This window comes from Panthera tigris, chromosome D2 (genome assembly GCF_018350195.1).
Source record: "Panthera tigris isolate Pti1 chromosome D2, P.tigris_Pti1_mat1.1, whole genome shotgun sequence".
NCBI classification, from domain to species: Eukaryota; Metazoa; Chordata; class Mammalia; order Carnivora; family Felidae; genus Panthera; species Panthera tigris.
Window position 1 is genome coordinate 33271560 of NC_056670.1, and position 25758 is coordinate 33297317.

A 25758-nucleotide genomic window follows, 5' to 3' on the forward strand; every position below is an offset into this window, starting at 1 on the left:
TTTCTCATATGTAAATTAACTTCTCACCACTCTGGCAAAATAGATAGTACTTTCTTTTCTTCAATCTAAAAAACTTAAGTGAAATAAGTCATTTTTATAACATTCAAACACTGCATGGGTTTTATTATATAGATCCATATTTCTGTAGAATAAACTTGCTATGGTCAGTTAACCTGCTAGGCCAAGGTAAGAAAAGAAATTTAAAAATGACAAGACATGCAGAGTCTTAGTCTATCCCATTAACTTTTATTTCTAAGTCATATTCTATAGACTGTATTTTCATAGGAAAGGAGAAATTTTAAGGATATCTTAACTTAAAAGTTATCTTCCTATAATGGGGTCTTCTCACCACATCAGGGTCATTCTCATTATGCTGTAGGTGAAATATGGAAGTACTAAGCAGTTGAAATGTTTCCTGTTAATAAGATTAAAAAATAATCTGCCTCAAATTATCTCTGTCATCCAAGTAAATTCTCTTGTTCAGTTCCTATTTGCATTTTTTGGCAGTCTCTGAATGCTTTCAGTGGATTCTTTTCTTGGATTAGTAGTCCTCAAAGAGACACAGTGCTGCCTCTGAGCTATAGTTACTCCATTTAGCCATGTTGATGGCCAGTTATAACATTTAGATAAGTGAAACAGACATATTAGTCTGTTTTACTTGGTGGGTTCTTCTCTAGAACTAGGTTTCATATCTTAATACAGACTTGTAGGTTTTACACGATAAAATAATGTAAATGTGGTTCTTACTGCCTTGGTAAATATATACTTTATTACTTAGTACCAGTCTCCAAATTTCAGTCCAACTGTAATTGGAGCAAAAAAGCCCTTAGATATAAATTTGAGATTACCAAATCTAAAATGTCTACTAATGTTACTTTATGATGTCATCTTTGTCTGACAGGTCCTCAGTTACATGGGTCTACAAAATCCCAAAACAGAGGTGGACCAGTCTCTAGAACCAAGCAGGGACCATAGGGCAAATAGAAGAACCTGCTTCAGGCTGCAGGGAACACGTGAGAGAATTTCATGAATCAGTGTCCAGTCATCTTGTGATGCAAAGCTTGTATACAAAAGAACTTAAAACCATCTTCATGAAGTGTTAATCTGGTGTAACTGACTGAGGAAAAAAAAAAGAATATCTGCCAAAGATTACATGGGTACTGTTTTTCCAGTTACCATCTTCTTTCAGCATTAAGTTAACCTACTCCACTGGACAGCAGAATTTGTATCCAAAAATGTAACAAATGAATAATTATCCCCAAATCACTGCTCATGTTGTCTGTTAATGATGATCAGTTCAATTATAGGATTCTGTAAGAGTCTATGAAGACTATACATACACAAAAAGCAGCAAATGATTGTTTGATAACATGAAGCTATATCACTGGCTTCAGAACACTTCCACTTGTATGAATTTCTGGAGAGTTGTACTCATTTTTAAGGCATTTTTAGGAGACAGTTCTGTCAAAACTCTGAGCTACTCATCAAACAGATGTTATTCCTAAAGCTTTCTCTTTAGATGTCCAATCTTCTAGGCAAAGAGGTATGGAAGGGGTGAGTAATAAAGACATAAATGTTGAACACTGGTTTAAAGTAACTTATTTAATAAGTCATAATGTATATATATTTTCAGACAGGACAGCTCAACCTCACAATGCCTACTTGATATCAGATTATGCTTCTTTTCTTCTTAAAGGACTCTAGTGGTTATATATATTTTTTTAAACTATTAAATTCACCTTATCAGATTTTCTTCTTAAGTTCTAAGTCAACTTGAAAATTTATAGAATCTGCTGGTAAGCCAGCAATGCCTTAAAATTTCAGAAACTCTGGTAATTGGTCTAGTATAAACATATCCTAAGAGCAGAAGTAGAGAACTTCAACATTCTTCTGATTTCACCATGGACTTTTTTTTGGAAGACATTCATAAATGCAACATAATGTAGGTTTTAACTATGGCTTAAATTTATTTTATTTAAATTTCATTGAACTTTAATTTTGATGACCCTATAAGTTTTAAATCTTATTGTTAATCTTCAGAGTGGATAAATTCAAGTGACCATAAATAGGGGTATTTTTTTTATTATATCAAGGTGTACTAATGCTATCATATAAAGAAGACAGATGCTTTGAACAACCTGCCTTAAATTATATTTCCAACACAATTAAAGAGTATTTTTTAACCTGTGTGTAATCACAAACTGAAAGTGTTTCATGTGCTTACCTCAGTTATCATACATAAAGCTCAGTAACAGAAGGGCTGTGTTATGCATATGGTATTGGATACGTAAGTCTACAAATCAGAGATATTAAGTTAAACAATTGCTAAAAAAATTTCCATATATTCCAATGACTATATACCAGTCTGACTAAATTAGTAAAAACCTGTACTTTTCTCACAAATCAATACCGTGAGTGCATAGTAACAAACCACGGGATCAAGATGGTCTGCCTTTCAAATGTAGAGAGTCAGAAGACACCTCTGAAGAAGTCACTTAGCCCAATTCCCTCACCCTTTTATAGATGAGGAAACAAACAACCTAAGAACACTCAACAGTTACAGGTAGGACAACTTCTGTTTATGATACTTAAACCAGACTACCTACTATAAATAAGCTGACTAGGATTATTTTTCTTCCCTCTTCTCTACGCACCTTCCATAGTTTCTCTAGATCACAGATTTTTAAATGATCACATAGATCCTTTAAATGGCCCCACAACTTAATAGTCCTTTTTAACCTGTTTATTTCATCAGGTATTAAGTCTTACAAAGATGCCTGAGGTAATCTGAACATGTTTCTCCTACACTTCAAGCAGAGTACAAAAGCTGGTTGAGTAAAACAAAAAGGAAAGGGAATCTATTCAAGAATATTAAGCCCGAAAGTAAACTCGCAAATATGTGAAAGACAGATGTCCAGCAAGTGTTTTGAAGGCTTTCTAGCCAGGTAGAGTTACTGTTCTAATAAACACACACATCACTTCGAATACTCTGCAGCTGTGTGCACACTCTTGTGTGCCAAAATGACAACTGCTAAAGGCTATATGGGACAGACCCACATTCCAGATAAGAGTTTCTTGCACAGAAGACCCATAGAAGCAAGTGCTGTCAGGAATACACCACTCACCCCCATTCCCTCAAAAATCACCACTAAACTCCTTCATACAGGACCTCAAAGAATGTCAGGGGATTTCTAGGGTTCCTAAAATCAGGTTGAGAGATTCTGCGTGGTTTACAGAATTGATCTGAATAATCTAGGCTGGAAGGACAATTTTTCTCAAGGGCAGGGTTGACTTTTGTCTTCAAATCTTGACTGTACCTTGCCTGTAAGGGCACCAATTAACACTTAAAGACTTTTGAAGAGAAAATTCCATTATTTCTTTTCTTTCTTGAGAGGCGTTTTTTTCCCTCCTCGTTTAGAAGGTTTGCAGTACTTTGCTTCCATCTGAGCCAGAAAAGTGTCCATTTCCTTTTGCCGATCCTTTTGTCTGCTCTGTTTAAGAAGTTAAAACACAAGCTTTCAAAACACAAGGCTATCCAGAGACAAAAGTACTCAGTGGTTGCCAAGGGCTGGTGGAAGGGAGAATGGGTGAATGACTGCTAATGAGCAAGGGATTTCTTTTTAAGGCGATGAGAATGTTCTGGAATTAGTGCTGACAGTTATACAACTTGATGAATATACTAAAAGCCACTGCATTGTGCACTTTAAAACAATGAAAACATGGTATGCATGGTATGCAAATTATGTCTTAAAAGAAAACAAAATATCCACAACATCATATATACACTATAATGAAAATATTAGCAGAAGGAATCAGAACACGAAAGTGGTGACAACCTTTAAAGACAACCTGTCAAGTTTACCTGAATGACTGCTTTCAAATTATCTACTCCTTCATCAAGGCCCAACTCCTTCCTGCTCATTTCTGCTTCTTTAGCCTCTTCCTGAGCCTAAAACAGAAACTCACATGAGACTCCATGGAAACTTAGCATATACTAAAAACATACCCTCTTTCCCAACACCATATCTATTAATAACCTTTCAATTTGAGGATTATACAGGTTAAAAGGACACAATTACATAAATATGTCATTCATAAAAGACAAAACAGCTGACAGCATGCAGTAGATCCTCTGATTCCAATAAGCATTTCTGAGTTTCCCTCATTTCTACTAGCTAGGGGTAGCAAGTAGTTTGGTATTCATAAGCCACAAGGTGGTAAGAATGAAAACAAAACACTAGAACTAGGAAAGGTCATTTAACCAAGGATGCCCTCAAAAATGTTGTCAAGATACAGGCATCTCAGATTCCTCTCCTCTGGAAACCCACTTTTTACATGTGACTTGTGGCAGCCTTGAGAGTAACCCTGGCTTAAAATTCCCAAGTAGTCAGAACAAATACTAACAAACTCAGTTTTAACCTTTCTTTACCTGATTTCAAAGCCACCTTCTGCCAAATTTTCCTAGGGCACTGATTCCAAAATACAACAAGAATATCTTGAGAAAGGTTAATGAGTTTGTTCTTTATTTCAGGGCAACAACTAACACTATAATAGGTCCCAAACCCCGGCAAATTTTCTAAGTAACAATGAACACCATTAATACTGGGAATGATGATACATTAGGATTTTGTTATTCCAATAAAAAGAGTTTCCATGCTCTACTTTCAGTCCTTGTATTCTATTTCTGTCTTTTAATACTGTGTACCCACTCCCCAGGTTTGGTGGAGTCTCTCTCAAAACTATACCATCCCCCATCCCCCAATTCTAGGGAAGTTTCTCAAGCCAATATCCTATTACTGGATACAGCTGTGCTCAATTTCACCAGAGAAAATTATTACCAACTTAAACGGTCAACTTGAGCCTAAACAGATATAGCCTATGAGCCCAAATGATTAATACTATTACTTTTTAAAGTAGGCTCCATGTCAAACATGAGGCTTAAACTCATGACCCTGAGATTAAGAGTAGCATGCTCTACTGACTAAGCAAGCCAGGCACCCCCAAAATGATAACCTTGATACACATTCCACCTTGCTCAACAAATATGTACACACACACACACACACACACGAGCTCACCCCTGGTATGTATCTTGTATCAAAGCTGCAGACCTACTTCCACCTCCAAATCTTACACTGTCTACTTTCCACAGAGCTCCCATTAGGAAATCCAGGTTGAGGCAATGGTTACTACCCCAGAAGACCAGACACACAGATGTTTGCTACCTTGAATCCACTCCCTCCCAGAATCTCAGCTGTTCCTAAATTACCTTCCCCTGCCATCAACCCTCCCTTTACCAATGCCACAGTATAGTAAGGTACAGAGGCCACAATCCTGGGTTCCCCACAATAGTGTTTCTCTCAAAGTGTGTTTGGGAATACAGTTGCATCAAAATAAACTGAATCGTTTGTATAGAAATATATATTCTAGGCCTAACTCAAGAATCAGTCTGGGCAAGGGCAAAAGAAAATCTGTATTAACAAGACACAGTGCCCCCCCTCCCCAAAAGTTTCTGTCATCCTCTCCCCATCCCTTAACTGAGTGAGAACCACCATCTAACCTATGTATCTGGACTCCATTAATTTATCTCTTGAGGAATAAAGAACATTTGTGTTAAGATGATATTAGTTTAAAAGAAAAGATATTAGTTAAACCATACACATAGTAAAATCCTGTTGACCACAACATACTAGGGAAAAAAAGTTTCTCTTGATGAGCTGGCATGCTCATTTCATTAGACAACCACTATTTAATAAGTTAACCCTGATTCGCATTTCAGTAATCTGTATATTTGTTATTGTAAATACTCTCATATTCTCTTCGGAAGCAATCAGGATATAAATAATAAATTCATTCAAAATCTTACCCTCCTTTTTCTTGCATTCATCTTTTGCTTCGATTCTTTGACAAAGGCATTATAGGATGGGATCTCGCCAGCATCAATGGCTTGCTGAATAATGTTCCTTATCCTGGGTTCCTCTGTGTACTGCACACACAGCACAGACTCCATGATCTGATCCATGTCACCCTTGAAATCCAAATAGGCCTGTTTAATATCTGCCAGCTCTTCTTCAGAACCTTTGTATGTCTTTTCAAAAGCTTGAATGTCTTCTAGAGATATCTGAACAGAGACATATACTTTAGCTTTAACTGACAATTTTATTTTAAATAAATAAAAAGCATACTAGTAAAACTAGATTTAGGTGTTGAAATATTTCCCCCCAAGTACAACAGTTGCTTGAGTTGAAATTGTTGCAAGGAACCACGTTTTCTATGCCAAAGCTTTTCCAGAGTTCTCCCTGCTCCAACCTTCACAACTACTAAATTACAGACCAGGAAATTTTAAGTGAAGTCTCCCGGGAAAACTCGAGACTTACATGTGGATATGTACAATGAAGCACTATCTCGTAAATATTAAACTACCTTTTTCACTACAATCGCTCCACATCAACAGTAAAGGCTCATTTAAATAGATTTATTCTTTGTATCTCCTGAGGAATGCTTGCTTGTATGTGTGTATATATCTGTATTTTGAGATGAAACAAATTCCTCATTCCTATACAACACAAAATGCAATGCCTTAAAGGCATTCAATAAACGTTTGTCGAATGAATGAACAGTCACAGAGAAATCTCCAGAGTCCTCTACCTTTTTAAAAAGTAATCTCCAATACGTCTCCCAGTCCCGATCTTGGTTGAGCACATCAGAATCTTCGTCCACTGTTCCCTGCTCATTGTACAGTGCTCTCTGCTCTTTGTCGCTCAGAACAGAATAGACTTTCCCGAGGATCTGTGGGGAAAGAGCATCCAAAAGTCACCCTCTGCATTCCTCACTGAAACCGCGCTTGAGAACTAAAGATTAGAAAAAGCCAGACCCGGCTGGGCGCACTCCGCTGGGGCGGGGCCAGTCGGCCAAAAGACCAAGAGAAACCCAGGAGGCCAGTGGAGCGGGGACTCACGTACCTGGAAACGGCGGGTGGCGTCTTCTTTGTCGTCCTCGCCGACCCGGTCCGGGTGCACCTGCAGAGACACCTTGTGGTAGCCGCGCCGGACCTCGCTGTCCGAGGCCTCGCGCCGCACGCCCAGCACTCGATAAAGGTCGGCAGTACCGAACACTTCCTCGCACAGCTCCAGCAGCCCCATGGCCAGTAAAGGCAGGGAGCGAGCTGCAAACTCCGCAAAAACTGCCGGTTCCGGCCACACTGCCTAGCGCTCCGAACCGCCTCCTTTTCCCGCGCAAAAATACCCAGGGCGACTGCGTCACAAGAAGCGCCGGAGGGGTGTGGCCAGGACGCCGCACTTTACGGCGGCTGCAACACGAGGGCGTGGCCAGTCTAGAGGTTGCTGCTGTGGGAACCTCCTTCCGCCTGGTTAGCCTTTACCGCCCAGTGCCAGGATGCCCTCCTCCCCTTACTCAGGAAATCTGGCGCCTATCTTCTCCCCAGTGTCCCAACGCATAAGCTTATTTAATATATGGCAGGTCCATACTACTCGAATCTATATATTGCTGTTTTGTTTGCCTTTTTAATGTAAAAAACTGCATTAGCATTGACATTTGGCAATTTGACATGGTTCAACGATCCAGACAGGAGTACACAGAACGCGCAGACCCAATAATTTTGCAACCTACAGGCTGGGACTGCTGGGTAAGGGCTTTCCCTCGATTCCTGCAAGAAAAAAAACCCTAAACCAAAAGCACAAAATACCGGTCTTTTAACTCTAACGTTTATTACAGAATCATTCCCATTTACCTTTCACTTTGGTGAAGGTAACGTGACCCAAACCCTCATCTTAGTAAAAATAAAGATGCTGAAGAAAAAGCTTTTTTTTTTTTTTTTTTTTTAATGCTTTCTAAAGCGCAAAGCTGGGTTTGAGCATGTTGAATTTGATGCAATCAACTAGAAGATGGTAAGAAACTGTGTCAGGAGATCCAAAACAAGGCTAGAGCTCGAGATAACCTTGGAAATCAGGGACAGGATGAGCTCACACAGGAAGTGTGTGTATACAGATCTTAGGCAAAGGATAAACCAAAACACAAAGTGAATACTTGAGTTGGCAGAAACTCAGTAGCTCAAAATAATACCTTAGCTTAACACATTTCCCAGCAGTTCCCCTTGCTGGTCAATACTTTTCAGAATCATTCTCCTCTGATCTACAATTACAGTTTACCCAAAGATCTTGAACTCTCCAAAGTGGATTATTATCTTTAACTTCCAGAGTTCCCATGGTTTTCATAGCATTTCTCATTCCCAGATTCCAGATCAAATCCAGGTAGTCAGTTCTTCTTGGCCTTCTCTGCCTTCAAAGTTCCCTCAAAGCAAGGGAGGCCAACCAGTGACACCCCTGGGACAGACTTGATGATGCCATAATGAGATGGCTGGTAACTGTCCTCAGAATACAAAACCCAGAGAATAAAATAAATTGGTATATTGATAGCCCTTTAGTATCTCCTCTATAAATCTCCCCACCCTGGTCTCATGCCACAATTTGAAATCTGTACTATCCAGGGTGTGCGCTAAAATTCTCCAATCCGTGTCCATGGTTGTCCTGCAAAATGGTGGACCAGATAATGTGACATCTTGGGTTTTGGGCACAGCCCATCATTTATATTGCCAAATTCATGATACCTAAACCTCATCCTATCACTGGCTTTTTCAGTGGACTTTTGAAAAGCCCCTCATCTTTGCTCATCTCACACCCACCCTGCTCCAGACACTCTAATATGCTGTAAAGGGCTCTCCAGGTATGCATAGTGGGCTCTGAATCCTAGCTCTGCCCAAATGAAAATAGGTGGCCTTGGTCAAGTTTCCACCTCTGAACCTCAGCCTCCCATCAATAAAACAGAGACAATCCTACTCACTTTCATGATACCTAATAATCCTCACAAATAACCCTACTTGTAAAGAGCTGAGAATGTACATAGGTACTTTTCAATATTACCTTTCTTCCATTTTCTTATTCTTAAAATAGGCTCTTACAGCCTAAAAGCTCATTAAAAACTCTACCTTTGTAGGGCGGCTGGGTGGCTCAGTCGGTTAAACGTCCGACTTCAGCTCAGGTCATGATCTCATAGTTCTTGAGTTCGAGCCCCGCGTCAGGCTGTGTGCTGAGAGTTCGGAGCCTGGAGCCTGGAGCCTGCTTCGGATTCTGTGTCTTCCTCTCTCTCTGCCCCTCCCCAACTCATGCTCTATCTCTCTCAACAATAAATAAACACTACAAAATTTAAAAAAAGTCTGCCTTTGTAAATTTGAGATTATGTGTCAAACAAGACAATATAAATTTATAATTACAAAAAAATAATAATAAGCAAAGTAACTGTGTCTTTGAGCTAGTGGGATGACCATAAGTGATTAAGGAAGGAATTGCTCTGATGGACCATGGACAGGCTGGCTGGGGGCTGTCAAACAGGGGTCTTGGAAGGCAACAGATTGTAAAGTTGCCCAAGAGATCCAGGGCCCAACCCAAGTCCAACACACCCCATAGTCATGGTCTTTCTCCCAGATGAAGGCTGAAAAATCGAATTAGTACCTAGACCCAGCTTTATGTCAGAAAGAACAAATCTCTCCCTGAGCCCTGCTCAGGCCAGGCCAGAACATGGGTGACTTAGAAAACTCCATTTATTGACCTCCAAATCTAATAAAACTAAGTGCTCTGCACAGGTGTTTTAAGAGAACTTTGACCTTATTCCCAATGCTCTGCTCAAGCTCAGCTGAAGTCAGCTCGTTTTTGTTTCTGTAGCTTCTGTGTCTGTTTTCTGAGATGCTAAGAGGACTTCACGTGCCCGTTTCCTTCGCAGCCTCTCAGCATTTGTGATCATCATGGGATGCAGAGGGAAGAAGCCAGAGAGACCTACAAGCAACAGGATTTTCACTCATTATAACATGGAAAAAGGAGTCTCCACATTCAAAATGACAATTAGAACACAACTTCAGCTCTCACTCCAGTCCTGATCAGCCTGAGGTAATGAAAGTCATTCTTGAACTACTATCATCCTGAAACTGACTTCAATTTAAAATCCCCTCAATGAAGTAAGTCTAGAGCTAAGTTACCCAGAAGCTTCTCCACAGGCTTAGAGAGGTGAGCCCCACAGCCGATCCAATGCCGGATCCGGTCCAGGTTGAGAGCAACGATTTTCTCTCCATGACTGTTGGGCAATGGATCATAGGAGCCCAGCTGCTCCACGAAACGGCCATCCCTAGGGCACTTGTTGTGAGCAGCCACAATGCGGTAGAAAGGCCGGTTGGTACAGCCACTCAAGGCAAGGCGGATGGTTAAGTGGCCTCCATGGTAGGCCTTGCAGAGGACAGTAGCTATAGAGAAATAAACGGTTAAGACACAAGAACTGAGTACACAAAATGGACAAAATGAGTTAGATAAACAAGCCCCTTCTTCAACTGTGGTATCTTTACATCCAATTATTGTCAATCTGGTTTAAATATTATATTCTTTGTGAAACTCCTCTCGTGCTCTTCAACGAGAAGTGACTACCTCCTCATCCCTCAATCCACTCAACACCAGCCTGCCATTTAATAGCTCTGCAACCACAACGGAGCCTCAGCTACCTCATCTATAAACAGAATGCCATTTGTTTCATAGGTTTTCAGCAAAGATTAAGGAAGAAAAAACTGAGGAGAGAGCTAAACGTAAGGCTGTTTCAGGTTGGGGTGGCCTCCAACTCGCCCTGGAGAAAGCTGTTTCATTCATCTGGTCCCATACGCCACCCCCCCCCCCCCCTTACGCCGACGAGCTCCGCCCGGAAGCTCACTCACTGAGCTGGACCATGGTGCAGCCGCCGTGCGCCGCGACTTAGGGCGCCAGGTGCCGCGCCTCGCAGCGCCCCGTTGTCCGCACTGATCAGCGCTACGGCTTTGGAGGGGCGAAGGACGAACACCGAAGTCCACACTGCCGAACCTGGGGCGTGACCTGTCCGTGACCCAAGCCCTAGCGCCCTGGTGGCGGAAGCAGAGTCCACTCGCCCCGCCTCTTCCGCTTTTCGCTCCTACCCTTCCCATAAGGCAACGTTGCGAACCCTAATGTACCTTAAACTGCTGCAAAAAAGGCGCGTTGCAATTGCGTGTAGCGGGGGTGGTAGTGCGAGCCGAGCTGAGTGGGCGCTCTCGGTCTTCATTGGACAGTGGGTTCCTGCTAGAGTGAGGAATATTGGGAGAATCCAGGGGGGCGGCCAGGAGAATTGCTAAAGTGCTCTTAAATCCATCCTTCCAGGGAACGTGTTTTGGGCACCTGTTTAGAGCCAAAGCCACTGCTGAGAAGGCCTAGCTGAAAGGGCGCTGTCCCTGCCCCTAGGAAGCTCATAGTCACGTGGGGGAGACGTAGAACCCCACACCAGAGTTGCTAAAGGTGGTCAGTGTACAGTCCTGGGGCAGCGGAGGAGAAGGCAAACCCGATACTTCCTTGGTGCCTCAGGAAGACTTCATAAAGGAAGTAGCGTTAGAGTCGAGGCTGTAGAAGAACAATAAATGAATGTGGAGTTTATTTTATCCTTCTATGTTTATTAATATGCCTTTCACTTTCCCTCCTATACCTCCACCTCCCTCCTCTGCACCTTCTTTAAAAAAAATAAGAAAAAGGAGTCTTTATTTCTGGTTTTGCTATGCAGTGATCTAGAAGAAAAGGAGTGAAGGATGGTTCCTTTGTCATCTCTAGCCCTAGAATAATGGCCTCAGTTGTGAGTTTTCCATCCATTATAGAGTAATGGACTCTCCTTGGAGCCCTTGTGATTTAGATCCATGAAGATACCCGGGATTAGAGGTAATGAGCAAAGACCTCTCTGTTCAGTTCTGTTCACCATTGAATCCAAAGGGTCTGGTCACAACTAATGTGTTTGTCCTAATACAGTGACCTAGCATAGCATTCTTACTTTAGGCCCACTTTAGAAATTGATACCTTAATTCTCAAGTTCCAGGAAGTGAACCAGGCCAGAGACTTTAGCAGTTGACGTCCTAAAGGAGTGATCTGATAAGCTTTTACCAGAAACCTTAATAACGAACCCACTCTACCTTAATTATAGAAATAATTATGTTCTTACATATACTTCAGTATACCTTAATTAACTCCAGAACCACACTGATGAATTTTTAATCTCTTCCATTTTTTATTGTCATCTAGTTTACAGTAGTCATTTGTAAAACATCCCAGGAAGGGCTATCCAGTAAGATAGCCCATGGAAATAAATGAACGAGTTTCTGTTCATGGTGTTGTCCATTCCCGGGCCTCATGTGATGAAATATCCAGGGTTTAATTTCTCTGGGAAGGAAAGAAGTTCAGAGTCCCATACAGAATAGTCTCAGATGGAAGGATGTCAGAAAGATGGATTTCCAAAGCCAACTGCCTCCTGTACCATGTGGATCTCTGCAAGTAGAGTCTCATCTTTCAGTTTCAGCTGCATAAGAAGATGGAAGGGGAGGAGACATGTCATACCTGATATATCTTTGTGGAAACCCCTCATTTACAGGGCCACAGTTAAAGAATATAGTTCCTTGGCATGAAATTGGCTCTTCCCATATTCCCTATTTCATGGTAGCTCCATTAAAAGACCTCAGAACATTGTGCTTACATGGACACATTCACTTTATGAAAATTCAAGTAGTATAAACATTTGCAATTTGTGTATTTTTTTGTAAAATAACTTTAATAAAGTTTACTTTTAAAAGAGTTCACATCATCACCCAATCTATCTTGACTATAATATTCCAATTTGGCAAGTGACAGGAATCAAAGATACTAGATTTAATTTTAGACTCTAGATGTGTAGTAGAGATGTCTAGTGGCCACTAAATACCCACTCTCCTTTCTTACTAACAAAATCTTCACTTCTTTTCAGGGCAGGAATGCAGCTAGCTAAAAATCTCCATTCCCTTCTTCCCTTAGATCTAGGGGTAGTCTTACGACGAATTGTGGCTAATGAAATGTCAGCTAAAGTCACTGCTGCTTTTTCCCCCCCCAAAAGTAGATACTTTTCTCTGGAAATGATTTTCTTTACCATCAAATTCTATGTACTTGTGAAACATCTTTATTTTTTTTAATCTGAGTGTAGTTGACGTACAATGTTACATTAGTTTCAGGTGTAGAACACAGTGATTCTACAAGTCTATACATTACACTAATAAGTATAGCTAATAAGTATAGCTACCATCTGTCCCACACACTATTACAATACCATTGACCATATTCCCTATGCTATATCTTTTATCCCCATAAAGTCATTGCTTCATAATGGAGGTGAAATAGCTAGCATGTTTTCTTTGTTCTTTCCTCCCTTTTGTTCTTTATTGTGCCTGAAACATGTATGTGGTGGCCTGAGCTACAGTGGCTGCCTTGCAACAATGAAGGATGGGAACTGCATGCTGTGACTGAAGCAAAGAGATAGAGTTTAGGTCTTTGATGACATTGTGGAGCTGGGATCCCAGCCCTGGGCTTTTCATAAGATAAGAAAAATAAAACTCCCAATTTTTTTAAGCCACTATCTTTCAAGTCAAATTATCTGTAATTCATAATTAATAGAATACAAGGGAGGTTGGCAAACTACTGTTCATGAGCCAAATCCGGCTGGCTGCCTGTTTTTGTAAGTAAAACTTTTATCTGAAACACAACCATGCTCATTTGTTAATGTATTGTCTATGGCTCCTTTTGCACTACAAGGGAAGAGTAGTAGATGCAATAGAGACAGTTTGGCCCACAAAGCCTAAAATATAAATAATCTTGCCCTTTACAGAAAGTGTGCTGATCTGTGGATTAGACCAACACCTTCAGTCTACACACGAGGAAAATGAGGCCCAGAGAGGTTAACACAGTAAAGTTAGTGGCAAAACTAGGACCATAACTCAGGTCTCCTGACTCCCAGGCCATCTGTCTTTCCATTAAACCAAATTCTATAAAGAGGTAGAAAAAAGGTCCCCCATAGTAATATACGGGTTATTCCAATATATGGGTTATTCCAAACCCAGCAGCAAATGGCAAAGATAGTAAGAAGAGCCTCTAGAAAAATATTCACATCATGAAATGTTGTAAAGTCTTGAATTAAGGCAGCATCTTCCTCCCAGTTTTCCAACCTCAGTACAAGCAGCAGAGGCACCTGCATCATACCTTCATTGTGTACTTGTAGGCCTGCTCAGCTTCCAGTTCCCGTCCAGCCTGAAAAAGAGAGCAGCAGCTGGTGATGATGACATATCATAAACATTACGGTAAGAAAGTACACTGCCACAAACATTTCTACCAAAACAGGATTACCCTCTGGATTCAAAGGGGGAACAAAAATGAAAGGTGATATCAAAAAGCAGATATCCTTGTATATATATGTGTTGCAAATGTATACACACATGCACGCACGCGCGCACACACACACACACACACACACACACAAGAGATATATGAATATTCTTTCTTCATTTTAAAAATCTTAAAGATAACTTGGCCTCTCATTTTTTTCCCCCTGAAAACACCATGAGTCATTTGTTTCTCCCAGGATTGAAGCCATTCTGTTAACAATAGCTAAAACTTACATAATGCTTACTTTGTGATTTATACTGTTTTAATTGTCTATATTGTTTTAAGTGCTTTACACACTTTCATTCCTAGTCCTCAAAGTAATTCTAGGAAAAAAACTGCTATTGTTTATAATTCCATGTTCACAGATAGAAATACCTAGGCATAGAGAGGATAAATAAATGCCCAGGGTTACAAAGCTAGTAAGTGGAGGATCCAGGTTTTAAAACAATGCAGTTTGGCTCCAGAGTCCCAAGGTTTTAACTATTGCACTTTATCCTGTCTCTATGCATTAGAAAAAAGCAAATACTGGAATTGCTTCCATGCATATCTGGATATGAGATAAGGACACCTAACTATTTCTCCCAGTTATTTTTTGCATGAAGCACATCTAGGTATTAAATGAGAATAATATGAATTCACTATTATACTTAACAAGTTTGTGCATAACAAATTAGAGTATACAATGTCACTTGGGAAATACATAAATATGAAATACATGCATAATACCTAATATTAAATAAATATGAAAACTACAGAATGTTCAGGCTAGAAGGAAACTTAGAAAATATCTAGTCCAAATTCCTGATCAGTGCCAGTTCATGATAAATTTTTACTAGTTCACAAAACTTTCACTATTTAAGAGACTTTCCTAGGGGTGTCTGGGTGGCTTGGTCTGACTTCAGCTCAGGTCATGATCTCATGGTTCGTGGGTTCAAGCCCCACCTCAGGCTCTGTGCTGACAGCTCAGAGCCTGGAGCCTGCTTCGGATTCGGTGTCTCACTCTTTCTCTGCCCCTCCCCTACTCATGCTCTGTCTCTCTCTGTCTCTCAAAAATACATAAACGTTAAAATTTTTTTAATTATTAAAAAAATAAAAATAAAGGACTTTCCTATAATATATACACTTCAAAGATATCCCCACCTGAAGTTCACTGAATTCCAGGGGAATTTTCTAGCACATCTTCCTTTCCTGTCACTATTACCTTTGTTTCATTTCTGCTGGGGTCCAAATGATGTGAGGATCTAGAACAGCCAAAACAATTTTGAAAAGAGTGACATTTTTTGTTTGTTTGCTATTATGGAAAATGCTGTAATAAACATCCTTGTACATGTCTTCTGGTATTTTTCTTAGGAATATCTAGATATAAAATTGCTAAGTTATAGGTAAGAATTTGGGTAAATAATGCCATATTGCACTTCAAAATAGTTATCAATTTATATCAACAATTCTGAAAATCCTTATCAATGTTGATATCAGACTAATTTTCCCCTGTTTAATGGGTGTGAATTTCTGTCACAATGTCATTTTAAATTGCATTTTCATGATTACAAGTGAGGCAAACTTCTTATCATAAATTTATTGACTTTTACAATTTCCACTTCAGCAAATTGTATATTCCTATCCTGTGACCATTTTTCAATCAGATTATTTGTATGTTTTTTTCTTATTGTAGGGCATATTATATATTTATATAATAGCTATATTATATAATTACATAAACTGTAATAAGTTATAAATTCTGCAAGTATTAAAGTCCTTAAGCTTTATTTTTATGTCTTTTGTTATGCATGAGTTTCTATTTTAAAATTGTTAATTTAGGGGTGCCGGGGGAGCTCAGTCGGTTAAGGACTGACTCTTGGTTTCAGCTCAGGACATGATCTCCCCGTTTCATGAGTTCATGCCCTGCGTCAGGCTCTGCGCTAGTGTGCAGAGCCTGCTTGGAATTCTTTCTCTCCCTCTCTCCCCGCCCCTCCCTTACTTGTGCTGTCGCTGTCTCTTTCAAAATAAATAAACTTTAAAAAAAAGGTTGCTAATTTTATTTTTGGCTAGTGCATTTACAGTCATAAGAAAATTTGCACACCCCGAGGCTATAGAGGTATTCTCTATATTTTCTCCTAAGCAATCCAAAGTTTTGAGATTTAGGCCTTTAAACCAGCTGGAAGTATGTATGCATCCACGTGCATGTTTGGTGAAAGGAACTAATTTTCTTCATATGGATAGCCAGTTGCTCCATCTATATTTATTGAATAGTCCATTTGTTCCTCATTTTGGGGGGCTATACAATCTTTAAAATTGGGTTTATTGAAGTATAATTTACATACCATAAAATTCACTAATTTTAAGGTTCAATTGTGCAACCATCACCACCACAATCCAGTTTTAGATGATTTCTATCACTCCCAAAAAGCTTACTAACCTGAGTCCAATATTTGTATAGAGGGTTTTTTTTCCTTTTTAGTCTGAGAGTATATATTTCAAATAATTTTTCAAAAGTATCTTTTAAAATTTTTTTTAAATATTTTAATTTATTTTTGTGAGATAGAGAGACAGAGCATGAGGAGGGGAGGGGTAGAGAGAGAGGGAGACACCAAATCTGAAGCAGGTTCCAGGCTCTGAGCTGTCGCACAGAGCCTGACGTGGGGCTCGAACCCATGAACTGTGAGATCATGACCTGAGCCAACGTCAGACGCTTAACTGACTGGGCCACCCAGGTGTCCCCCAAAGTATCTTGAGTTAGTTTTCTTTTTCCCACCTTCAGTGCTGTTATTCATGGGAAGTAGTTTTGCTGTTATTGTTATGATATGAATTATACAATCTCCCTGTTTCTTGTTGAATTTCTTTAAAAAAAAATGAAACGTTAACATGGTTCCAAAAGTCAGATATGTACAAAAAGTATAATCAGAGTGTCACCCACTCATTGCCTCCCTTCTACTCTATGTCTGCCCATGTCCTAAAGGACCCACTCTCATTAATCTGGTTTTTCCTTCCTGTGCTTTTTTTGCACAAATGAGCCAACCTGTGAATGAATTCTTCTTTTTCCCTCCTTTTTATACAAAAGATGGTATAAAATCTTGCACTTTAGTTTTTTCACTAAACAATATATCATGGAAATCACTCCACATCAGTTCATAGACATCTTCTCCATTATTTTTTTCAGTAGCTTAGTACTCCATTATGTGGATATACCATAGTTTATTCAAATATTCTCCTATGTATGTTGTTTCCAATATTTTGCAATTGCAATAATACTGTAATAAACATCTTGTGCTTGTGTAGTTTTTAGTTGTTGGAGGAAAAGTTTCAAGGAAAATTCCTAGGAAACCCCATTATTTTTAAAAACCATCTAATTAAAAACTAAGTTTCCACATATATGTGGGTCTACTTCTGTCTAGCAGTTATGTTCCACTTACCTATTCCTACCCTAATATCACTCAGTTTTAGTTATCAGAGCTTCACAATAAGTCTTAATATATTTGGTACAAAAGTCTTCACCTCTTATTATCCTGTCCATATTGTCATTATGATTTTTTTAGCCTTTATTGGGCAAGTGAATTTTAGGGTTACTTGATCAAGTTCCTAAAAAAAAAACACCTGTTATTATTTTTATTGGAATTGCATTAAAATTAGACATGTGGGAATATTTTCAACTTTGTGTTCTTGAAACCTCCTGTCCATGAACATAGATAGTATCCTTATTAGATCTTCTGTTATGTCCTTCAGTAAAGTTTTACACTTTCATCCATAAGATCTTGAGTGAGATTTTTAAAGTTAGACTTTCAAATTGATTGTTGCTAATGATCTTTGATTTTGATGATATTGATTTTTATATTAATATTTTTTCCAGCAACTTTGCAAATCTACTTCTTTGTGTTAATCTTTATTGAACAGATAATACATATACATAAGTAAAAATCAAAAGGATATGATAAGATATATAGTAAAAGGTCTTGCTTCCACCCTGACCCTATCCACTCTGTTCCCAACTCCTTCCCCCAACAATAACCACCATTCTTTGTTTTTTGTCTACTCTTTCAGTAGTGAAACTTTTTATTCATCTTTCAGTTTGTAGATTCCCTTTTAATCCTTTTCCCCCAATGTCTTTTATGAGTATGTGTGTTGTTGGCATGGTGGAACTTCCAGTACACAAGGATATCTCAGAGATATTGCAGGTTTTGTTCCAGACAAGTGCAATAAAGTGAATATCACAATAAAGCGATGTCCCCTAGTACATATACAAGTTATGCTTACACTATACTGTAGTCTATTAAGTGAGAAATAATAGCATCATGTTTTTAAAAACAATGTACATACCTTAATTAAAAAATATTTTATTGCTGGGGTGCCTGGGTGGCTCAGTCAGTTAAGCCATCTGACCCTTAATTTTGGCTCAGGCCAAATCACACAGTTCATGAGCTTGAGCCCTGCATCAGGCTGTATGCTGACAGTGCTGAGCCTGCTTGGGATTCTTTCTCTCTTCCTCTCTCTCTGTCCCTCCCCTGTGCACTCTTTTTGTCTCAAAAACAAAAAATTAATAAACATATAAAAATGCTTTATTGCTAAAAAATGTTAACCATCATCTGAGCTTTCAGTGAGTCGTAATCTTTTTGCTGGTAGGGGTCTTGCCTTGATATTGAAGGGTTCTAATGGATCAAGGTGAAGGTTAATGAAGGTAGGGGTAGCTGTGGCAATTTCTTTAAGACAATGATGAAGTTTGCCACATCAATTGACTCTTCTTTCCATGAATGATTTCTCTGTAGTATGCAATTCTGTTTGACAGCATTTTACCCACAGTACAACTTCTTCCAACATTGGAATCAATCCTCTCAAACCCTGCCACTGCTTTATCAGCTAACTTTATGTAATATTCTAAACCTCTGTCAACCACTTTCACAACATCTACACCAGGAAGTTTCCATCTTAAGAAATCATTTCCTTTGCTCATTTATAAGAAGCAACTCCTCATCTGTGAAAGTTTTTTTCACGAGATTACAACAATGCAATCGCATCTTCAGGTGCCACTTCTAATTCTAGTTCTCTTGCTATTTCTACCATATCTGCATTTACTTCCTCCAAAGTAGACTTGAACCCCTCAAAATCATCCATGAGGCCCGTGGTCAACTTCCAAATTCCTGTAAATGTTGATATTTTGACTTCTTCACATGAATCACTAATGTTCTTAATGAAATCTAGAATGATGAATCCTGGATTCCAGATGGTTTTCAATTTACTTTGCCCAGATCCATCAGAGGATCTGATTCTTATCTGGAGTCTATTTCCAAACACATACAGGTTACTGGCAGAATTCAGTTCTTTGTACTTGTAGGATGGAGGTCCCCATTTCCTTGCTGGCTGTGAGCAGTTGGCATTTTAACTTCTAGAGGCCATCCACATTCCTTGATATGTGGTCCCTCTCTATTTTCAAGCCAGCAATTGTGCATTGAATCTTTCTTGTGCTTTGAATTCCTCTGACTTCCCTATTTGTCCCCAGCCAGAAAATAACTCCCTGCTTTTAAAAGATTCACCTGAATGGTACAGGTCCACCTGGATAATCTCTGTACATATCTGCAAAATCCCTTGGGGGTTGGTAGTAGCTTTCCTGCTGGTTTTATCCTGAATTTCTCTTCTAGCACTTTCCTTTGCCCCAAATCTCCAGTCAGGCCTCATCTTGAGTCTCTTCAACTAGAACTTCACTAAGGAGACCTTTAAACCTGACAAACCATTGTTTCAATGAACAAATCAAAGCACACCTGGTAGAAGGTCCAAACACTCCACCACTAAAATCAAGGAGGAGCTTTGCAGAGGACTGACGAGTGGGATAGAGCAACCAAAATGCAACAACAGAGTGCACACAACACACTCCAAAAACACTTCCTAAAATTCCAGTCCCTGGACAGTGTTTGAGCCCTTTTTAATACAATAGTACTTGCACATGCAGAACACATAAGAAGCTACTAAAACATGTAGAAGACAAAAGCCTACCAAAATGATGAAACAGAAGAATTCTCCTCAAAAGAAAATCCAGAAAGAAATGACAGCCAGAGAATTGCTCAAAACAGATATAAACAATATATCTGAACAAGAATTTAGAATAACAGTCATAAGACTAATATCTGGGCTTGAAAAAAGTATAGAAGACAGCAATCTAGTGCTGTAGAGATCAAAGACCTAAGAAATAGTCACAATGAATTAAGAAATGCTATAAATCAGATGCAATATAAGCTAGACACAGTGACGGCGAGGATGGAAGAAGCAGAGGAGAAAATAGGTGAAATAGAAGATAAAATTATGGAAAATGATGAAGCTGAAAATAAGAGGGAAAGGAAATTACTAGATCATGAGGGGAGAATTAGAGAACTAAGTGATTCCATGAAATGAAATAATATCCGTATCATAGGAGTTCCATAAGAAGAGGAGCAAGAGGAAAGGGAAGAAGGTTTATGTGCACAAATTATAGCTGAGAAGTTCTCCAAGAAACAGGCATCCAACTCCAAAAGGCACAGAGAACTCCCTTCAAAATCAACAAAAATAGGTCAACACCATGACACATCATGGTGAAACTGGCAAAATACAAAGATACGGAGAGAATTCTGAAAGCAGCTAGGGACAAATGGGCCTTAACCTACAAGGGTAGACTCATAAGGGTAGTAGCAGGCCTGTCCACTGAAACTTGGCAGGCCAGAAGCGAGTGGCAGGAAATATTCAATGTGCTGAATAGGTATACTATGCAGCCAAGAATCCTTTTCCAGCAAGGCTGTCTTCAGAATAGAAGAGATAAAGACTTTCCCAGACAAAAAAAAACTAAACGAGCTCATGACCATAAGCCAGCCCTGCAAGAGATTCTAAGGGGTACTCTGAGTGGAAAGTAGCAAAGACTACAAAGGACCAGAGACATCACCACAAACATGAAACCTACAGATAACACAATGGCACTAAATCCATATCTTTCATTAATCCCTCTGAATGTACATGGACTAAGTGCCCCAATCAAAAGACATAGGTGTGGGGAATAAGTTTAAGAATTCTCTGAGCTTTCACCAAGGAGTTATCAAGGCTTAGGATGAAAAGCCGCCTCAGGGTGAAAATGCTCAGTGTAGAACAAAGCATCAAGCAGAAAGTTGCTTCCACAGGATGAAAGTGAGAACAGGTAGAGGCTGAAAGCCCCTGAAGCAGGGTGACCCAGAGCTAATTAGCAAGAAAAATGCCTTGTTAACCCTGAGGTAGCATGCTCTCTCTGTCTTAGCCCCTAGAAAAGTTAAGATACATAGACACGGAGCTTGTTGCCTGCAGTAAACGGCCATCTGCTCGGCGCCAGGATTTTGATTTGTCTTGATCCTAACCCTTAACACCGCATACCTTCTAACCCCCTTTCTCTCACACACGAGTTAATGATCACTGTTTTATTGTCTCTTTCTGCATGTCCATCACGTATGTAAGCCTTCTGATCCTAGTAAATATGGAGAAAGAACCCTTATTCAGGGCTCTCGTTTCCTCCTGGACATTAGCCTCTCTTGTATAAAATTCTACATCCATCCTCTTGCTGGACAAGAGAGAACACCAGACTCAAAGTCTGCAACAATAGGATATCAGACTGGATAAAAAAAAACTAGATCCATCTATATGCTGTCTACAAGAGACTCATTTTAGAGCTGAGGACACCTGCACATTGAAAGTAAGGGGATGGAGAACCATCTATCATGCTAATGGATGTCAAAAGAAAGGCAGAGTAGCCATACTTATATCAGACAAACTAGATTTCAAAATAAAGACTGTAACAAGAGACGAAGAAGGGAATTATGTAATAATTAAGGCTCTACCCATCAAGAAGAGCTAACAATTGTAAATGTTCATGTCCCCAATGTGAAAGTATCCAAATATGTAAATCAATTAATCACAAGCATAAACAAATGTATAGGTAATAATACCATAATTGTAGGGGACTTTAATACTCAGAGCAACGGACAGATAATTTAGGCAGAAAATCAATAAGGAAAGAAAGGCTCTGACTGACACACTGGACCAGGTGGACTTAACAGATATATTCAGAACATTTTATTCAAAAGCAGCAGCATACACATTCTTCTCGAGTGCACATGGAACATTCTCCAAAATAGATCACATACTGGATCACAAAACAGCCCTCAACAAGTATAAAAGATTGAGATCATACCATGAATATTTTCAGATCACAACACTATGAAACTTGTAATCAACCACAAGAAAAAATCTGGAAAGCCCCCAAATACATGGAGGTTAAAGAACATCATACTAAAGAACAAATGCGTCAACCAGGAAATTAAAGAAGAAATTAAAAAATATATGGAAACAAATGAAAATGAAAACACAGCAGTCCAAACCCTTTGGGACACAGCAAAAGCAGTCTTAAGAGGAAAATACGTCGCAATTCAGGACTATTTCAAGAAGCAAGAAAGGTCCCAAATATACAACCTAACCTTCCACCTAAAGGAGCTAGAAAGGCAGCAGCAAAGAAAGCACATCTGCAAAATCCCTTGACAGCAGTACCTATATTAGTATTTGATGGAATAATCTTGTGGGAAGGGTCATCTTTAAAACTCTACCCACCACAAGAAATTGTCATGTGATTTTCTCTTTGACCTATGAATTAATTACATGTATGAATTTAAGTTTAAATGTATCTATGTCTTCTGGCATAAGTTTTAATTGTTTACATATAATTTCACTAGTAGTGTGATCTATATGCATTTGTTCAATCTCTCTTTGTGGTCTAGCATATGGTCAACTTTTAAGAAACAACTCATCTGTACTTGCAAAGAATATGTATTCTCTAACTATTAAGCACAGAGTTCTATATTGGTGTTTGAGGTCAACCTTTTTTTTTTTTAATTCAAATCTTACATATCCTCAATTTTTTTCCTATTTGACCTAGCAGTTTCTACAAGATGTGTATTAAAATTTTCCATTTTGGCCCTTTTAGTTTAAAGATAAAGAAATTGAGGTCCAGCAACTTTTTTAAAATTTAAATTTGTTTAATGTTTATTTATTTTTTGAGAGAGAGAGAGAGAGACAGAGCACAAGCAGTGTAGGGGAAGAGAGAGAAGGAGACACAGAATCCCAAGCAGGCTCCAAGCTCTGAGCTGTCAGCACAGAGCCTGACATGGGGCTTGAAATTATGAGCTGCAAGATCATGACCTGAGCCGAAGTTGGTCACTTAACTGACTGAGCCACCCAGGTGCCCCGAAGTCCAGCAACTTTAAGTGACTTGCCCAGGTTCCCATGGTTAGTTGTGGCAGAGTTGGGGAAGAACTCAGGTGTCTCCCATATTGACATTCAAAACATTTATTCCAAAAAGAAAAACCAGTAATTTTAATTTTGTTTATTTCTCTTATAATCACAATACTCCCTGTCAGTTTGAGGTCATACTGGCCATTGGAAAACAAAGAGCCATTCTTATTATTCCCCATTTGATCTTAGACTGCTGAGCAAATTATTTAATTATAGGAGAGTTATTTTCTATAGGTAAAGTAGCTATCACAACTCCCATAATATGCCCTTCCTAATCTCCCATATATGTCAAGGATAAGCACCCTCAGCCAGAAGTTTAACAGGAAGGCATGTTTTAGAAAGTCTAGTAGAGCATCTCCTTCACTGGCCTTTGGCCTTGTTTACATTCTGATACAAGAGCACTCCCATTTTAAAAATGTGTTTATTTATTTTAAAAAAAATTTTTAATGTTTACTTTTTAGAGAGAGAGACAGAGTGCAAGCAGGGAAGAAGAGAGAGAGGGAGACACAGAATCTGAGGCAGGCTCCAGGCTCTGAGCTGTCAGCACAGAGCCCAATGTGGGGCTTGAAGTCACGAACCACAAGATCGTGACCTGAGCCAAAATTGGCCACTTAACTGATTGAGCCACCCAGGCACCCCTAAATGTATTTATTCTTTTGAAAAGCAAACTACTTTGATGAAAAGCAAACTCAGGAGTGAAGTCGTTAAATATAACTAAACACCTTTTAAATATAGATAACATATATTTACTGATTAGTATCAGGTAAATGTCCAGACTATCCCAAATTCTTATCTCAGAGAAAAAAAATCAGAGACAACTGCAAAGAAGACGCTTTGTAGTTACCAGACAATGGACTCTCTGGGAAAAATTGCTCTAGTGTGTCAGAGATTTCTGTTGAATAATCTATTTATGTTTTTTGGTAATGCATTTGTGTTTGCACATTTATCATCAGCCTTTATTTTTTTAAATGTTTATTTATTTATTTATTTTGAGAGAGAGAGTGAGCAGGGTAGGGGCAGAGAGAGAGGGAGAGAGAGAATCCTAAGCAGGCTCTTTGCTGTCAGTGCAGAGCCCAACATGGGGCTCCGTCTCACAAACCATGAGATCATGACCTGAGCAGAAATCAAGAGGTGGACACTTAACCAACTAAGCCACCCGGGCATCCTCATCAGCCTTTATTTTTATCAGTAGATTCTTATATAGCTTTTCTGGGTCATACACAACTAACAAAGGGGGAGATGAGAGAGGATATGGAGGAATTTTTTTATAGATTCATAGTTTGAATGACTATAGAAGGAATGCATACCAATGTCCCAGGCTTGAGAGCTCAGGCAGGCCAAGAGGCATCCAGGAGGGCAGCAGGAGAATGGCTACCACCCCCTAGTATCATCTGCCATCCCACTGTACCATCAGTCACTGCCCTCAAACAGCTCCCCATTCAGCATTCCTGATGCCAACCCTAGGCCAGACTCTGATCACTATATCCTTCATCTTGAGGAAAGGGATGCACAGAGCTGGGCTGGTTAGCACACCCTGCCCAGGGACTGCAGAGAAGCTTAAAAGTAACACAGAGAGACCACCCAACCCAGAACACTGGATGACAATCAGTCCTGGCCCACCCCACTCCTGCTCACCTATGACCAACAAGCCCAAGTGACTTGCTCTCAGTTTCCGTACAAACACACCTGAGTATATGATTTTTAAGCACATTCCAAGTAGCAGCTTCTCAGACTTGGCCTCTCCTTTCTCATAAGTATAATAACCAAATCAGAAACTCACTAAATCTCAACTATCATGCATTAATGGCCACCTACCTATCTCTTGCTTTACTTACTTCCTCACCTCATTGCCCTAAAAGGGCACTGTGTAAGGCTAATAAACACTCACTTTTAGGCTGACCAGAGCCAAATATGCCCATACTTCAGCATTGTGGTTGTTCAATGCATTGGCCTCAGAGAGAGCATCTTCAGCTTCCGTGAGCTCCTCCAGCTTGACAGAAAAAAGAAAAGTATGAGTTAAGTCAAAGAAGTTTTCCATTAAGCCAGCTGGAGTTAGTGTAGTTGAAAACATTATGTTCAAATAACATTGGTGTGTGTGACCTATACAAACAGTTTTCAATTTTTTAATTTTTAGCAGAACTCTTTCTTCAAACAAAATCTTATGTGGTAGCCCAACCTGTTAAAAGCAGAACTGCTCTGATTAAAAATCCAG

General features: G+C 39.4%; 4 protein-coding genes across 15 annotated transcripts in view; 1 reads left to right on the forward strand and 3 right to left on the reverse strand.

The window, feature by feature from the left end:
• FAM149B1 (family with sequence similarity 149 member B1) overlaps positions 1-1266 on the forward strand; it is an 83433-nt gene extending 82167 nt beyond the window's left edge. For all 5 annotated transcript variants that reach the window (XM_042960528.1, XM_042960529.1, XM_042960531.1 and 2 more), the window contains one exon: positions 902-1266. In XM_042960528.1, the coding sequence (XP_042816462.1) occupies positions 902-975 (74 nt within the window). In that variant the 3' untranslated portion in view covers positions 976-1266. The remainder of the gene's footprint in view (positions 1-901) is intronic.
• Positions 1267-2728: 1462 nt separating this feature from the next.
• On the reverse strand, positions 2729-8981 carry DNAJC9 (DnaJ heat shock protein family (Hsp40) member C9). Of its 3 annotated transcripts, XM_042960540.1 has the most exons (6): positions 8169-8977; positions 6963-7019; positions 6649-6789; positions 5867-6121; positions 3863-3949; positions 2729-3491 (listed from the first exon to the last, which is right to left on the reverse strand). In XM_042960540.1, the coding sequence occupies exons 1-6, from the start codon at positions 8244-8246 to the stop codon at positions 3372-3374; spliced, it is 738 nt and encodes a 245-aa protein (XP_042816474.1). In that variant the 5' UTR covers positions 8247-8977; the 3' UTR covers positions 2729-3371. The 3 variants fall into 3 exon arrangements, with proteins under 3 accessions (XP_042816474.1, XP_042816475.1, XP_007095761.1); XM_042960541.1 differs by having other exon boundaries at positions 5867-6028; positions 6963-8981; XM_007095699.3 differs by having other exon boundaries at positions 6963-8978.
• A 617-nt stretch (positions 8982-9598) lies between these two features.
• Positions 9599-10977, reverse strand: MRPS16 (mitochondrial ribosomal protein S16). Its single transcript, XM_007095691.3, has 3 exons — positions 10769-10977; positions 10049-10309; positions 9599-9848 (listed from the first exon to the last, which is right to left on the reverse strand). Exons 1-3 carry the CDS (start codon positions 10779-10781, stop codon positions 9715-9717), a joined length of 408 nt encoding a protein of 135 aa, XP_007095753.1. The 5' UTR covers positions 10782-10977; the 3' UTR covers positions 9599-9714.
• Positions 10978-12087: 1110 nt separating this feature from the next.
• The window catches only part of CFAP70 (cilia and flagella associated protein 70), a 100868-nt gene continuing 87197 nt past the window's right edge, over positions 12088-25758 (reverse strand). For all 6 annotated transcript variants that reach the window (XM_042959867.1, XM_015543668.2, XM_042959869.1 and 3 more), the window contains 3 exons: positions 25435-25536; positions 14103-14150; positions 12088-12399 (listed from right to left, as the gene is read on the reverse strand). In XM_042959867.1, the coding sequence (XP_042815801.1) occupies positions 12319-12399; positions 14103-14150; positions 25435-25536 (231 nt within the window). In that variant the 3' untranslated portion in view covers positions 12088-12318. The remainder of the gene's footprint in view (positions 12400-14102; positions 14151-25434; positions 25537-25758) is intronic.

What these genes read in the sequence shown, in the direction of transcription:
- DNAJC9 (XM_007095699.3), bottom strand. Translation starts at nt 7,142, where the DNA reads ATGGGGCTGCTGGAGCTGTGCGAGGAAGTGTTCGGTACTGCCGACCTT. An exon ending in ACGCCACCCGCCGTTTCCAG is followed by an intron (nt 6,790 to 6,962) that starts GTACGTGAGTCC and finishes CTTTCCCCACAG; the next exon opens with ATCCTCGGGAAAGTCTATTC. An exon ending in GGAGATTACTTTTTAAAAAG is followed by an intron (nt 6,122 to 6,648) that starts GTAGAGGACTCT and finishes GTCTCTGTTCAG; the next exon opens with ATATCTCTAGAAGACATTCA.
- MRPS16 (XM_007095691.3), bottom strand. An exon ending in GCCTGTGGAGAAGCTTCTGG is followed by an intron (nt 9,849 to 10,048) that starts GTAACTTAGCTC and finishes TGTTGCTTGTAG; the next exon opens with GTCTCTCTGGCTTCTTCCCT.